Consider the following 14,019-nt stretch of genomic DNA (forward strand, 5'->3'; position numbering starts at 1 on the left):
CCAATTGAGATTGATTCGTTTGCAGATCATGAAACACCCATATCACAGTCAATTTCATTCGTTTGTAGGTAAGATTGCGAATCCAACATCATTGGATCAATGTAACTAAGCCTCTATTAAGAGACCTGCTTGGTGAAGTGAACAAGACGTCAAGCCAAATCACGATTCAAGATCTGACAAGGACCACAAATTTCCTTCGTTCCAATTTCTATTCCATCAATCTGATTCCAAGACCCATTACAGTTCCGATTTTGCCACAGTTTTGACTTTCTATGGTTTGACCCTCCAAATCGAAATACACTGTCGTTCATCCATTCATCATCAGACCACGTGATTGGCATACCATGTTCATATGTTCTACAACGGTTCATCTCAGGTGTCGTAATTTCAATTTAACAAACACCCAATCAAGATGTGGAACAGATTAAGCAAATTGAGTCAAACATCTTGATCAAATAAAATCAAGATCGATTTTGAGAATGAAACTGTTTTGAAACTATGACTCAAGAACATAAATCGATAACAAATGATTAAATAGAGTCGATACATGAATTCAATTTGAATATGAGAATGAGTTGCAAAATCGCGATACAACATTCACAATTGAGATGTGTCGATGCGTGCATCAGAATGTGCGATGACAAGGAACAAATCAAGGGCTTAAACCAATAAACTCGGTTGAATAAAAATCAAATGCAATTGGGCCACTATGGACGGAATAAACGCTTTTTAGATCCAAAACAAAATACTGTGAATACAATGAACAGGAACATGATTATGTGGGCTAAAACATGGATCGATAGAAATTTAATGAATCAAAGGACTTTAATCGTAAACCAATCAGATTCAAAATATATATATATATATATATATATATATATATGTGTGTGTGTGTGTGTGTGTGTGTGAATTAAATGAGAATATATAGATCTCTATGAACAGTAGATCGAACAAAAAAAACTTGATTCCATACCACCAAAACACCAATAATCTTCAATAACTCGTGCAGAAAATCATCAAATCAAGAACCGATACTTCAAAAATCAACAGATCTTCAATGTCCCGCTCTGATACCACTTGTTGGGATTAAAACCCTAATTGAGATTTGATGAACAAGATGCGGAAAATAAGAACAAACACAAATATGAAGATTAGGTCGAATGATCACTCGATTTATTCAAATATGAGGAATAAATTACACTTTCAGCATACTAAAGAATCTAACACTACAAAAGAAACCTCACGTGGCGGCTACATTTTGCCTAACTCGTAACCCTAATTATGAATAATACATGACTATTTATAGGGAAAAGACAAGTCTTGGGCTTTTAACATACATTTCATCAAGGGGACCATTGCCATCATCCATGGAGTGCTTTGAAACCCTACACATTGCATTAATAGTATAATTTTAAATACATGTGTGTTCTTTCATAGTATAAAACAACATAATGAATGTTCAAAATAAAAGACGATTCTTGACTGCTCCGTCTTCACAAAACCTGGTCGTCGTACCTGTCTATTTGTGACCTGAGAATACAAGTTATTTTAAAAGCGAGTATCAGCAATAAAGCTGGTGAATTCATAAGTATTTATGTGTCTTTGATTTGTAAAACTGTAAAGAAAGACTTGTAAATGTTTGAAGAAAAGTTTCTATCAATGAACATGTTTGTAAGTAATTGTAAACGTTTGAAAACTCTAGAAAATCCCATATTTCCTACTAGTATAAAAAGTAGTCTTCTACCAAGACCCAACTGTTTTGAAAGTATGCATCACTGTAAATGTGACGGTTTTTCCTTTGTATAACTATTATTATTATAAAACTATCATTTACCTCATTGTTTATGTGTAAGTGTCACAATATAAAGGTAATAAGGAAAATAGTCTATCTATATCAAATATATTCTACCTCGTCGTTCATGTGAATGTGTCACAAAGTAAAGGTAAGAAGGAAAATAATATAATAACTAAAATTGTATCCTTTTGCACTAGGATATTCACGGCGTGGTAACACGTCGAACAGTAGAAGCATAGACACCCGTCGATGAGCATTTTCCCTACTGTAGCTAACAGCCTTGGGTGTGGAATGGTAAGTCCCGAAACGTATGTAATAGAATCTATGTAGTAGTCTCTATGTAAACGTATCTATGTAATTGTATCTATGTAAACATATCTATGTAAACGTATTTATGTAATTGTATCTCTTGTAATTGTATGTCTTGTAATTGTATGTAATCATATCTCTTCATATAGTATGTAATGTATTAGTATAGACTCATGAATGAACTGACTCTTGTGTGATTCTTTTGTACTTGTAATAGTAAGTAGTATCACCTAACTATACATATTATAGTTACTTGTAATGTACGTGTATGATAGTCATATTTGGGAAAATCATTCACTTTTACAGAGAAACAAACATACAAAACAGTCGGGTCTTGGTAGAATACTATTTTTTATACTAGTAGAAAATATAAGATTTTCTAGGAGTTTTCAAACATATACAAACATTTACATTATACATTTACAAACATTTTCATCGAACTTATACAAACATTGACAATAAATACTAATGAACTCACCAGTTTAAATGTTGATCTACGTTTTCAAAATAACTTGTATTCACAGGTCATCAGTAGACAGATACCGATGATAGGTTTTGAGAAGACGGAGCACAGTCAAGACTCATCTTTTATTTTGATTATTCATTTTTGGTGTCTTATTACTATTAAAGAACACACTTATATGAAATTATACTATTAATGCAATGGATGATGTTGTTGCTTATTTACTACTTTGCATTGTTATGATACGATACATGACGTCCTCCACCCCAGAACGTTTCCGTCATTCAAGTTTTGGGGTGTAACAGTCTTCCCGTTGTGAAACCCTCAACCCTCAAAATATGAAATAGATTCATTTAAAACAATATGATCATTTTTGCAGAATTACTTCAAAAGTTAACAATAAAGAGATAAATTCACATTTCTCCTTGTCATATTTCCGAACTGTGTTAACAACTTTTGATCTATACGTAATACTTCTTTCTTTTGTTGCTGCATATTTGTAAGGACTAAATGGTATATCGTAGTCTAATCATCATGTTGCTAACATTCTTAAACAACACAAAATAAAGTAGAAGTTGTTTTTAGTGGAACTAATTAATCAAATATCTTTTTCCAAAAAGTAAATAAAATGATGTAATATAAATTAAAGAAAATTAAGTGGCATGCACAAGGTGGGATGTTGACCGTTGGTGGATCATGTGCCCATCATCTTCATTTCTTTTCAACTTTTCATTAACCACGTGACCCCCTATTTTGTAGATTGTCTCATTCATCCACAACAATAATGAAGAATTATATAATAATTAATAAGTAGATAAAATATTTAGGTGAAGTGGTGCATTATTGAAAGAGTAAGTTACATAAACGGTCTTTATGGTTTGGTATGATCGGTAGGTTTAGTTCAATTTTGGAAAAATTGATAGACTGGGGTTTTGTGGTTTTAAAAAATTACAATGTTGGTCCTTTCATTAAACATTGTCCATCAAAGTCCACTAAATGCCATCATGTGAGTCTCACATGAAAGGGGTATTTTCATCCTTTTATTTTCCTCTTTCATCCAACTAATAGTTAGTTATCGAGTTTTAGTAAAGAAAAGAAAAGAAGGATAAAGAAAATAAGAAAAGAAAAGAAATTTGTATTTTGTGTTCGGGAAAGAATTGAAAGGAAAATTAAACATTTTATTCATTTCTTTTTAAATCCTTCCAAATTGGAAGGAAAGTTAGGAGAAAAAATTTTCCTTCAATTTCTTTTCACTTTTATCTTTTATTGAAACTTGAAAATACCAATTTCTTTTATTTTCTTCTCACTTTCATCCATTTCTTTTTTTCCTCTCGTTAAATTGAACTCTGGAACAAGGTATTACATATATCTTCTTAATCGAGCATATAATTCCATCATTAATCCCTATTGAAATACCATCGACCATTACATACTTATAATCAACTTCTTCATTTGTCTTTAATCTCTACCTAGTAAAGCTTCTATTTTTTTTTTCTTCTTTTTCTCATGTAACGACACCTTTCAAATAATGAGACTAACTTTATGGAGTATATGTTGCACCAACAATCACATTGATGTCAACAGTTTATATGATAAGGTTTCATCATCTATGATATTCAAATAAAAAGCATCATCTTTTTTCTATTTAAGGCTTTCAAGAACACATCTTCTTTGATTTTCACGTAATGGTTTCCTATCCTCTTCTCAAGTAATAAAAATTATCACTCATTTGTGGAAGGGAAAAAAGAGGTCAATTGTATAAACTATGTTAAATGGTCTGTTTGAACTGAAATAAAAAGTTAAAGACCATATATACAGACTATCCTAAACTATAGGGACCATTTGTGTAATTTACTCGAGTTAATTTGCAATTTGAAAGAATAAAATTGAAACAGATTTTATTTTATTAAAGTACAGTTTTGCAGATCTTGAGATACAAAATAATAAAAGATTGTACTTAATTAACAAGTTGTTAGAAGAATACAAAGATCTCTAAGACATTCTTGATCCAACATGCACATGTGTTAACATTTATTAGCATTAAAAATAAATATACCAAATATACCACCCACCTCACCCGTTTTAAAACATAATTTATGTATATAACTCCTAACACTTCCACTCCTTACAAATCATTTAAAAAAAAAAAAAAAAAAAACAATTATATCCACACCTTTGTTCCAAAATCACCAAACTTTTTAATTGCAAACACTTCAAGAAGTCCATCACTCAAAAACAACATCCATCCATCCTTAGGAATTTCATATTCACTTTTTTCATAACAATGGCAGCTTCTTAGTTCTTACAAACATCCCCCACCCCAATGCTGCCTCATATATAACATATATGTTCTATAAAACCCTACCACTATACTCTTAAAACATTACAAAATTAGTCACCACAATGAAATAATCCCCAACTTTTATTCCCACATTATATCCTTCAATCCCCTCGAGTAAATCCACGCGAACGTGACCTCATCTTTCCACGATGATCATAAACCGAATTCCCATGATCCAACGGCTTTATCACCATCGACTCCGCTCGTTCTTGAACCGCTCCAAATACAATCTCATCGGTTTTTTCCGCGCTTTGTTCGTAGTAAGTCTCCGGCGTTGACACATAATAACGGTTGTGATACTGTTGTTGTTGTTGTTGTTGTTGTTGTTGTTGTTGTTGATACTGCTGTTGTTGTTGTTGTAAATTTTGGTCCCAACCAGTGTAAAAATGGCGACTACTTTGACGAAAATGTTGGATTTTTTCCGCATCGTTTGTCATAAAAGGGTAAGTTTTTTTCGGGGTGGGGGTACGGGTCTCGATGGAAGGAGGCGGTGGGTCGTCACCGTCTGGGATTATATAGCTATCTTGAACGGGCCATGGGTTTGACCCGTATTTGTGGTGGTGTTGACTTTGGTAATTATGGTTGACTTGTTTTTTCTTTAAGCCCGGGAAAAGTCCGGTCAAGATTTCGGATAATGATGAGGTGGAGTTGGATATGAGTTTTGCGAATGATCCGAAAAAACCCTCTTCGGGTTTTTCCGGCTCGTTGTCCACCGGAATTAGTGGCGGCCTTAGCGGCGGTTTTTGGTATGGTGGCGGTGGAACGGTGGTTTGCTTCATTGTAGGTTGCGGTTCATCCTTCACGAAATGAATCGGTCAAAAGATGTTAGTAATGTTGACTTTTGAGGTCAAACCGAGTAAATTTTGACTTTAAAATCGAGATAGATTATAAAGTTTTTCGGAAAATAGTTTGCTATGACATAATAAAATATAATAAGTATTACGATTCGAAAAAAGATTGATTTTGATTCGGACTATAAATTCATAAAATTTTGACATCTCAAGTATGCTATTTTTGACCATATATGAAGAACATAAGTGATAAAGACTTACTTGTTGGGAAGAAATCATGCTACCAACTCTTTTTTGCAACAATGCAAGCATGTAACCAAAGAAACCTGCTGCCACCAAAACTGCAATCCCTACAATATATTTCACAATGTTCAATAACCAATAAATCTATCAAAGGGTATTTTCGGTATTTAACGAAAAAAATTGCAAGATAACTCGATCGTGTTGATCTTTGTCAATCGTCCAATAAGTTCATATTTACAAAAGGGTATTTTAGATATTTGACTAATAGTCAGACAATTCCATCAAGAAACAACAATGGCAAGCTCACTCATTTGTCTCTACTCAAGGGTAGTTTAGACATTTACCAAGAGGGAAACCGCTTCCATATTGATAAGCACAATCATCAAACGGAAGTTGAATCTCACGAATAGCTTGGTTTCCTCTATCTATAACAAGAAGTGAACAACTGCTTCCAATGTAAAGAACATCAAAATCATTAGAAAATTTTGCATCTTCACTCGGTCCGTCTACATGTCCTCCACCCCGGCCCACTTTCCCCCCTCCTGCAATTGTTGTCACTCCTATACCAAAAAAAATAATAATAATAATAATTAATATTCCATAATCCTAAAAAACCTTAAGAGATATAAGTTATAGCTTACTTAATGGACTTAATATAGAAAGAACGACTTCATACTCAAAGTTATACAAAAAAGGGTCCTAACTTTTTGCTAAATTTGGATTCATTTGCTTTTTTCCTTTGATTTCTTATGTGTGACATCATTTTCTTGTCGATTTTTTTAAAACGTCATTTTGTATTTTATACCTGTATCACTAATCTTTCTAATTGCCATGTTGGCAGTGTCGGCAATGTATATGTTTCCTTTGTCATCAACTGTAAGGCCTTTTGGGTGATTCATTTTAGCTTCTCGAAGCTTCCCATCGACATGGCCTGAATACCCATCAGCTGATCCAGCTACTAACTTTGGTCTACTGTCTGAAAAGGGGGAAAGAAATCAACAAATGGTTATTGGTTTTGTGGGTCCAAGGAAATGGGATTGAAATTGAATGTTTGTCGACTTTGTTCATACCCAGAAGATGAAAATGGTGAAGAGGAAAATGGGAGTAAGGTTACTTACAGAGGGATAAAGATGAAGAGATCTTGTATAGATTGCTATTAGCAGAATCGAGAACAAGAAGCTCTCCATTAGGTAAAACCTCGAGAGCATGAGGTTCGATCCCAAGCTTACTTCCATCGAAAACTGTCTCGACGTTATAACCACTCTCAAATTTCATCAATGGTCGCCCAGTAATCGCTAAAACAATGGAAACCCACAAAAAACAAGTGATATCAGTAACGATTGGAGCATTCAGTGAACAGATGGATACGATTGATATATAAATGAATGCGAAGAACAAAACCGACAAAAAAAAAATTAAACGGAAATACCACCATTGTAGGATACTGTTAACCACATATGATCGAAAAAGCAAGAGAAATCAGCTGAAAATCAAGATCTATTACATGTTTTGGCAGGTGTTTTGAGCGACCACGCCCATTTCATCAAAGCAGAAGCAACATTTGAGAAAACCCCATTAACAATCCCTGCAAAAAGAAATAGGGGTTGTAAGTTGTAAGCTGTGAGCGTAAGTGAAAGTACAGTACAACAAAATCAGATCCTAACTTGAAAATCTGAAGAAGAAAAAATCAGAAACCACGAAATGTAGTACACTCACTAGCAGGTGAAGTAGCTGGAGCAGCAGATACGCCAACATTAACAGAGAGTAAAAGTAAAAGAGCAAGTGAGAAAACGAGCAGAATTCTACCCATTGCTGCCATTTTCGTGAGGAGCTGAGAGGAATCAGAGTTTGGAGGTGGATTGCATTACATATGAATTGAAACGGGAAACCCTAATGAGAATCTGAAATGGGTTTGTTAAAGAGAGGGAAAAGGGAGTGCTTTTTGATGGGTTTTTTGATTTTTCATGAAAAGGAGTGGGGATTTTGAGAGATGTGCGAAAGAATTAGAGGATAGAAGGGGTGGAAAAGACAAGAAATGACAAGAGGAGGGGCTGGGGGGCCTTTGCCAGTGGAGGACAGTAGTTGGAGTTGAGAATCATTTGCAGTAAATATGTTTGATATAATATTTTTTTAATACAAGATTGAGATTTATTGTTTTGTAATAAAAAAACAAATATTTTGACACCAATAATGCAAGTTCATAGAAAATGTTTTTACTTCCAGATATTTATTTCTAAAAAGATTTTAGTTCAAATGGTATATTTATCGTATTTGTAACTAGGGTTGACGTCACTATTTGACCTTGGTATTAATTTTTATTTGGTTGATTACTAATAATTTTTGTGAATTTTATTACTGATGTTCAAATTTTATATCAAAAATATCATTTTCATGAAATTGAACGTCTAACATGGATCTTTGAATATAACAATTTAGTTTAGAGTAGAAAATTTTTATTAAGAAAAGTTAGGAAGAAGCTAGACAAAACACCTTAAGTACAAAACATTACAAGTGATTCAAATTTGGATTTTCATAACCATACATTCTAATTAATCAACCCCTAATACCTATATTTGAACACCAAAAGTAAGCCTTCGAAATGATTTTGTCAAATACTTGGCTCTTCTTAGATTGTTGTGACCCAAAAAAAAAAAAACTTTTTTCAAAATATTAAACATACCACCACATGATGTAAAAAAAATGTCATTCCTTAGCTCATTGATCGGCTTCTGTAGACACAAATCACGAAACAAGGCCAGCCACTCATCAACAAAAAACATAGATTGATCATCAATCCCCCACCACCAAAACATTATGGCCCTTAAATCCCGAAGTCACCATGAAAGAGAAGGAAAGATGATTCACCGACTCCACTCCTCCATCATAAACTAGAAAATGAAGATTGGGAATCTCTAAACCCCTCTTATAAATATTTGGCTTGGTCGGCAAACTATTAAGCATTATTCACCAAATTAGAAGATTAACCTTTATAGGAACAAAACGCACGACATTCTCACTTGAGAGAAACATCATTTAATCAATAAAATTATGCATGGATGCCACATTAAATTCAATCAAGTCTTCCAAACCGGAATCGAGCTTAACGAAATCAAGGAGAGAAGAAAAGCAAGTGTAGACTCTGCTCACTTTCGGCTCCTCCTTTTTTTTTTGGGGGGGGGGGGGGGGGGGGGGGGGAATAACTCCAATACTAATGTCTCATCTTTTACGCAATGGAGATTTCTTGATTCAAATCCAAAAGCAAACAAGTGTAGGAACCGAACCTATAGCAATATATCACCCACAAAAATCTATACCAAAAGAAGAAGAAACATTATTATCAACCACCTTCTTGCAAAACATAAGTAACTTCACACTGACCCAAAAGCAGCATGTTTGATTTACCATAACTCAAGCATTACTTGGGTAGTGTATCACAGTGGTTTTGCATGGTTGATTTACCATCTGGGTTCATAATCCTCGGCAAAACCAGTCATGAATGTTAGATGAGTGTGGAAGAGATTAACATGTTATTGATATAAGTCAATAAATCTTGACAGATCTAGGAGTTTCATGAGATTGAAACCGGCGAACAATTTGCCTACCTAAATAGCTTCTTGGTGTGATTACGACAAACTTTTCCATATATCGGTGTGAAATGTGGACCTAGCCCTGTTCAAATAATTCTAAGTGAGTTGAGTAATTATTTCTCTAAGGATTACATAAAACAAACTAGAATGGAACTTTATTGAATGATGTCTACAAACGAAAAATCGTCCACTAATGTTTTTACTGCTATAAAATCTCTAAAAGGATAAGTCGACAGGACCGATCAATCTTCTCTAAATTAGCAGTTTGAGAATAGTTCTCATGAACAAAGAGAAAGATTGTGCCTTTGACAAATCTCTTCCTGAGGTTCCTCCATCTATACATTGACGAATTAATGCAACATGGAATTCCATTCAGTTAGAAGTTGGTTAACATAATTTATTAGCTAACATGTTCATATGATCAGTTCATCTTGATTCTGATATGAACGACTAAGAAATATCCATCATGGAGTTGCATGGCACGTTGAGTTCCTTTTGGAACTAACATGGCCAAGCATAGAAACTCCAACTTCAAATGCTCTTATATTTGCTATCATGAAATAAAGTTTCAATAAGAAGAAAACCAATTGCTGGGTAAAGGGAGTTTAGATTTGGTATACCTAATTCTGACCCTTGACACCAAGGATAAAAGGAAGGATTGTTATGAGACATGTTTGGATAGGCATTTTAGTTCTAAATCAAGAAAGGACTAAGAAAGCATATATGCCTAGTATATCTATAAGAGTTGAAAAGATACAAGCCAAAAAGTATGGCACAGTCAAATATATGAATTCATAATATCATTAGAACATTACTTCAAACCATTGAGTATTGTTAAAGTGTGTAGTGAGAGACTAAACAAATAACAAAGGGGTATAAAAAAAATATTGATTGGTTGCCTAAGGGTTATCATAAGAAAGTAAGGTCAAATCCACACGGACAAGTCCTAGGGTCTATGCCCTTCTTGCATAAGGCGGTAAATTAAATGAGGGGGTTTTGATGATTAAAACCAATTTTAAACGCAAATTTATGAAAATGAAACTAATTAATTTTAAAAATTTAAGATAATTAAAAAAAGTATAGTTCCACGGTGACTATCCTAATCATGCAGATAACCTTCAACTTGATTGTTTGGATTGTGCACTATCTAAACTAGTACTGAAAATCATTAGCAAGCTATAACAATATTCTTTTACCAGATTTGTTTAATCAAAATATGTTGTTTGAATTAAACCTTACTTTTGACTAAGTCAATCAAATAGACTCTTAATTAATTTAGAAAAATAGCATTAAACACAATGTAAAATTCCTAATAAATTCCAATACTTCTCATAGGCTCGGAAGTGTAAAAACTTATTCGATCAGTTTATATTAGAGTTAAATCATAGTACAAAACCAATCTAATATCCGTTACTTATTATTGTTAGATAAAACAATTACGGGTCCTAATGAATGATCTATTATGAATTCAAGTGGCCAAAACAAACTGAACCAAAATCAAATAATTACTTAAACATGAAACTGATCAAACTAGATAGTAATCACAACCAAAAATCAAGCCTAATGATTACTTGTACAAAAAGTTGAGTCGATGTGAAACTAAAGTCTAGGGTTTTTAGACGGACATGGCTAATAATGGATTACAAACGATAAAAATTAAAATCTAAATGATTATTCTTACTAAACTAATTGAGACAGTCGATCCACAATCTTCGGATCTTCGAAAATCGATGGAAAATTGCAGAAATCGCCAAAAAATCATCTGGAAAGTGTTTATTTTCGTTTGCAGCAATCTCTTGGGTTCGACTAAAAAGACATCAGGTATTTATATAGCAAGGCATGACAGTAAATAAAGGCTCTGACGGGTCTAGTCTATGCGCATTTAAATGAAGCATATTGCCAAAATGAGACCTTTTTAGAAGCACCCACATGAATCACAACCTCTTCCTGGATGACCAGGTCCTGCCTTCCAAACGCAAAGTACTAATCTTTCAAATCTTCAAAAATCAGTAAAATAGTAATTGGAGAGTAAGCAGGGCTTGTGCTTGAGAAGCACAGCTCGTGCAAGGTCAACACAAATCAGCCTTCAAAAAATACCACTAAAAATTTGCCAACTCAAGTTCGTGAAGGAAGCACAACCCGTTCTTGATAAGTATGGTCCGTGTTTTACATTTTTTTCGCATTTCAGGGTCAAAACTTCATTCTGCGTTGCTATCTTCTATTCTCTAGCATCCTTAGGTACGTTTAGCCCAGGTTAATCTCCAATACTCCACTCTCACATCTAAAGTCCAAATTCGCTTCAAAATCCCTGAAAAATACATTAAAATATAAGAAGTACGGGTATTCTTACGAAAAACAAACATTGTTTGAATTATACTAAAAACATGATTACAAATGTCGAAAATATGATACAGAATGAGATTAAATGTAACCAAAATGATGCATAAAAATTCATCTAACAAACCTCCATAAGCATACACCTTACTAGTCCTCGAGTAAGGAAAGAATCGACATTGAAATCAAACATGGAATGCGAAGATGACAGGAAGGAAATCCTAAACAAAACCAAACTAACTAAACGGAAACCTAAACTAACACGATCAATAACCATAAGAAAAATAGAATATGCATGCAAAATGATAAACAAAAAGAAAAGCAAAACATGAAAATAACGAAATCACTTTTTTTTTTCTATATATTTTTCTTTTTCTTTTCACACGATCAAACTTACACCAAAGAAGCTCAAATGAAATCACTGTCTATACAATAATTTCAATACCTTCCATATATCCTATATTTCCAAGGTCAAAAGATGCTCGATGATGTAAACCGATAAACCCATCCTTAAATACTCTGTTACGTCAAATCAGTTTCCACCAAAGTAGCCAGCCCTCCCGTAGGGCCCGAGCACCTATGCTTTCACTTTTTCAAGAGCATCATTTATCATATCACACAATTCTTTATTTGCATCAGATTTAACTTTGAGGCGGCTCTTGATTTGATAAAAGCTTGAATTTTTGTGTATTTTTGCCTTCGAATTTGAGTTCTTAAACATATTATTATTTTTCTATGCTTGAAACTTGACTTGCGTACTGGATTTGGCAATTTGTACCCGTTTCAAGCTCGGATATGACAGTTTTGTTCTTTTTTTCGTTTTTTGTTGGTTGTGTGAATATGATATAAGACTCTATGTTACCGCAAAGTGTAACATATGTCAACAATTAGGTCTGTGTTTTGTGGGGTCAAGACTTATCGAGCCCGGTTCTTACTTAAAATTCAAAAGAAATTAGTTGCAAAATTGTTATATTTTTTCTTACGCAGTGTTTCAAGATTCTTATTTTAACGGCGATTCGCAATACTTCTATTGATTGCTTCAATTATCTTTCACTTCAATCTTCTGGCTTAAGTCAGATGCTACATCGAACTTGGTTCTCAGAACCACGTAACATACTCGTCTTAGTCAGAGCCAATTTGATACGACCACTAGGGTCGAAATGACAATCATCTTCTTAATCATTACCGAAACAATGGTAATGACATACATAAACAAAACGAAATCAATTACTAGCTTCATGGCAACCTTGTGACTTTCCCTGATCCAAGTGTGAGTCATGTGCTTCCGGTAGTATAGGCCTCTACTACCATTCACACCTACTCATACTCGTCCCAAGTATTGTCTTGCAGTTTTTACAAGTCACAATACAAGAAAATCACACATCAGATAAAAAACGAAAATTTTATATTATTCCTTGAAGCGATTACATAGGTGTTCAAGATCACCCTAGACTATGCCTCTAATAGGCTACACCATACGCTACTATCTATATGGCTACTGCATAGCTTGATGAAGTCCTCATCCTTGATTCCTTGCATTGTGTTCTGCTTCATCGAGGATCATATGGAATGCTCTTTGCCTTGGTGGTGTATCTGGATTTGTTGCCTCATTTTTCTTTAGGCAGTTTCTAGACATATGCCCCTTGACTCCGCATCTATAGCATACATTATCATTTTGTGTACAATCATTGGAATAGTGACCAATCCTTCCACACTTGTAATATGTTACTTCTCCATCGCATCTCCCAAAGTGCTTCTTTTACACTTTTCGCACCACTTGGCTCTATACTTTTGGTCATCCAAGTTAGACTTTGAGAATTTTCCCCTATTATTAGATCTTAAGGATCCTTCAAACTTCCTCTTTTTGCCAACTTCAGCCTTCTCCAGACCCTTTTCCTTTATTTGGGTCTCAACATTCTTGGTTCCTCTAACGGTTGTTTTCAAAGTAGTTGCCATTTTGACAGTTGGGCCAAAGTCTGTGAGCAGTCTGTTAGCAACCCTATCTATCTTGGAGAGTTCAATAGTCACTAAGTAGGGAAATAGCTTCATCCTCTCAGTGAATGCAGTGGCATACTTATCAGCACTCATCTTCCCTTTCTTCAGGTTCTGAAACTCGTTGTTTAGGTCTATCAGATCTATCTCTGAGCAATACTGCA

General features: G+C 34.1%; 1 protein-coding gene across 1 annotated transcript; it reads right to left on the minus strand.

Moving 5' to 3' along the window:
• Window positions 1–4,796: 4,796 nt before the first annotated feature.
• On the minus strand, window positions 4,797–7,978 carry LOC145011228 (NHL domain-containing protein). Its single transcript, XM_078969890.1, has 7 exons — window positions 7,659–7,978; window positions 7,447–7,527; window positions 7,061–7,237; window positions 6,748–6,918; window positions 6,287–6,502; window positions 5,961–6,049; window positions 4,797–5,705 (listed from the first exon to the last, which is right to left on the minus strand). Exons 1-7 carry the CDS (start codon window positions 7,759–7,761, stop codon window positions 5,010–5,012), a joined length of 1,533 nt encoding a protein of 510 aa, XP_078826016.1. The 5' UTR covers window positions 7,762–7,978; the 3' UTR covers window positions 4,797–5,009.
• Between the last annotated feature and the right edge of the window lie 6,041 nt (window positions 7,979–14,019).

Source organism: Lactuca saligna, chromosome 8 (genome assembly GCF_052625555.1).
Source record: "Lactuca saligna cultivar CGN05327 chromosome 8, ASM5262555v1, whole genome shotgun sequence".
In the NCBI taxonomy this organism is placed as follows: Eukaryota; Viridiplantae; Streptophyta; class Magnoliopsida; order Asterales; family Asteraceae; genus Lactuca; species Lactuca saligna.

What these genes read in the sequence shown, in the direction of transcription:
- LOC145011228 (XM_078969890.1), bottom strand. Translation starts at nt 7,761, where the DNA reads ATGGCAGCAATGGGTAGAATTCTGCTCGTTTTCTCACTTGCTCTTTTA. An exon ending in TGGAAGCGGTTTCCCTCTTG is followed by an intron (nt 6,050 to 6,286) that starts GTAAATGTCTAA and finishes AATATATTGTAG; the next exon opens with GGATTGCAGTTTTGGTGGCA. An exon ending in GCATGATTTCTTCCCAACAA is followed by an intron (nt 5,706 to 5,960) that starts GTAAGTCTTTAT and finishes CATTTCGTGAAG; the next exon opens with GATGAACCGCAACCTACAAT.